At 17.9% G+C, this 968-nt stretch overlaps 1 protein-coding gene across 1 annotated transcript; it reads right to left on the bottom strand.

Annotated features, from left to right (window-relative positions):
* Positions 1–185: 185 nt before the first annotated feature.
* PRSY57_0023500 (hypothetical protein) lies at positions 186–683 on the bottom strand (the record flags this gene model as incomplete). The annotated part of the gene is made up of 3 exons (XM_020114305.1): positions 186–272; positions 422–534; positions 635–683. The coding sequence occupies 3 exons, from the start codon at positions 681–683 to the stop codon at positions 186–188; spliced, it is 249 nt and encodes an 82-aa protein (XP_019969692.1).
* Between the last annotated feature and the right edge of the window lie 285 nt (positions 684–968).

Below are 968 nucleotides of genomic sequence, written 5' to 3'. Positions count from 1 at the left end.
ATATACAAAAAAAAAAAAAAAAAAAAAAATTAAAAAATATATTTAATATTTATATATACATTCTTCCAATAAATTGATTAAAATATTATGTATTCTTATTTTTGAATAAAGAAAAATACATAAACTTAAATCTTATATAATTTTATAATATAAAAAAAGAATACTTTTTTCTGCACCCCTTTGGTTTATTTATTTTTCTCTTTGTATTCTGTGAGAAACATCAATGGACTTTTAAGTTTCTTTAGCTTTTCGTCTGTACATTTTTCATAGTTCTTAAAAAATATATAATAATAAATGAATTAACATATATATATATATATATATATATATATATATATAATAAACCATATAAAGTGTTTATACATAATTTGCTTTACTTTTTAAGAATTATATAATCGGTCAATATAAATTTTTTTCTTACCTTCTTAAAATACTGACAATCCTGTTGTGAACTTTTTATTGATTTATCATCGCCAAAAGGTATTAAGTTCTTATTTAAGCATTTAAAAAATTCATCTGATACAGATTCGCATCCTATGAAAAATATAATAAAATAAACAAATCAAAGAATAAATGTATATAAAAAATAAGTAAATTTATAACTTATATAATTCTTATATTACGTATATCTCACCATTCAAGGATGCAGGAAAGTAAGGTTTCATTGTTTCAATATTTTCCATTTAGCATGCCGCAAAATATATATATATATATGTATATGGCTTAAAATATATTAGGCTAATTTTTATAATTATTTAACTTTTCGCAATGTAGTAATAAAAACAAAATATACTACATATTTAAGGGTTTGTATATATATATATAATATTTTTTTTTTTTTTATATATACAAAATAATAAGTCGTACATAAAAATTAAAAATCGTAGAATATAATAATATTTATAAAATTTATTCGTTTCGCTTGTGCTCTCATTTATATTAATATATATATATATATATCTTATTAT

Source organism: Plasmodium reichenowi (assembly GCF_001601855.1).
Source record: "Plasmodium reichenowi strain SY57 chromosome Unknown, whole genome shotgun sequence".
Lineage (NCBI taxonomy): Eukaryota > Apicomplexa > Aconoidasida > Haemosporida > Plasmodiidae > Plasmodium > Plasmodium reichenowi.
Note: the sequence above shows the minus strand (reverse complement) of the source record. Positions and strands in the feature narration are given on the sequence as shown.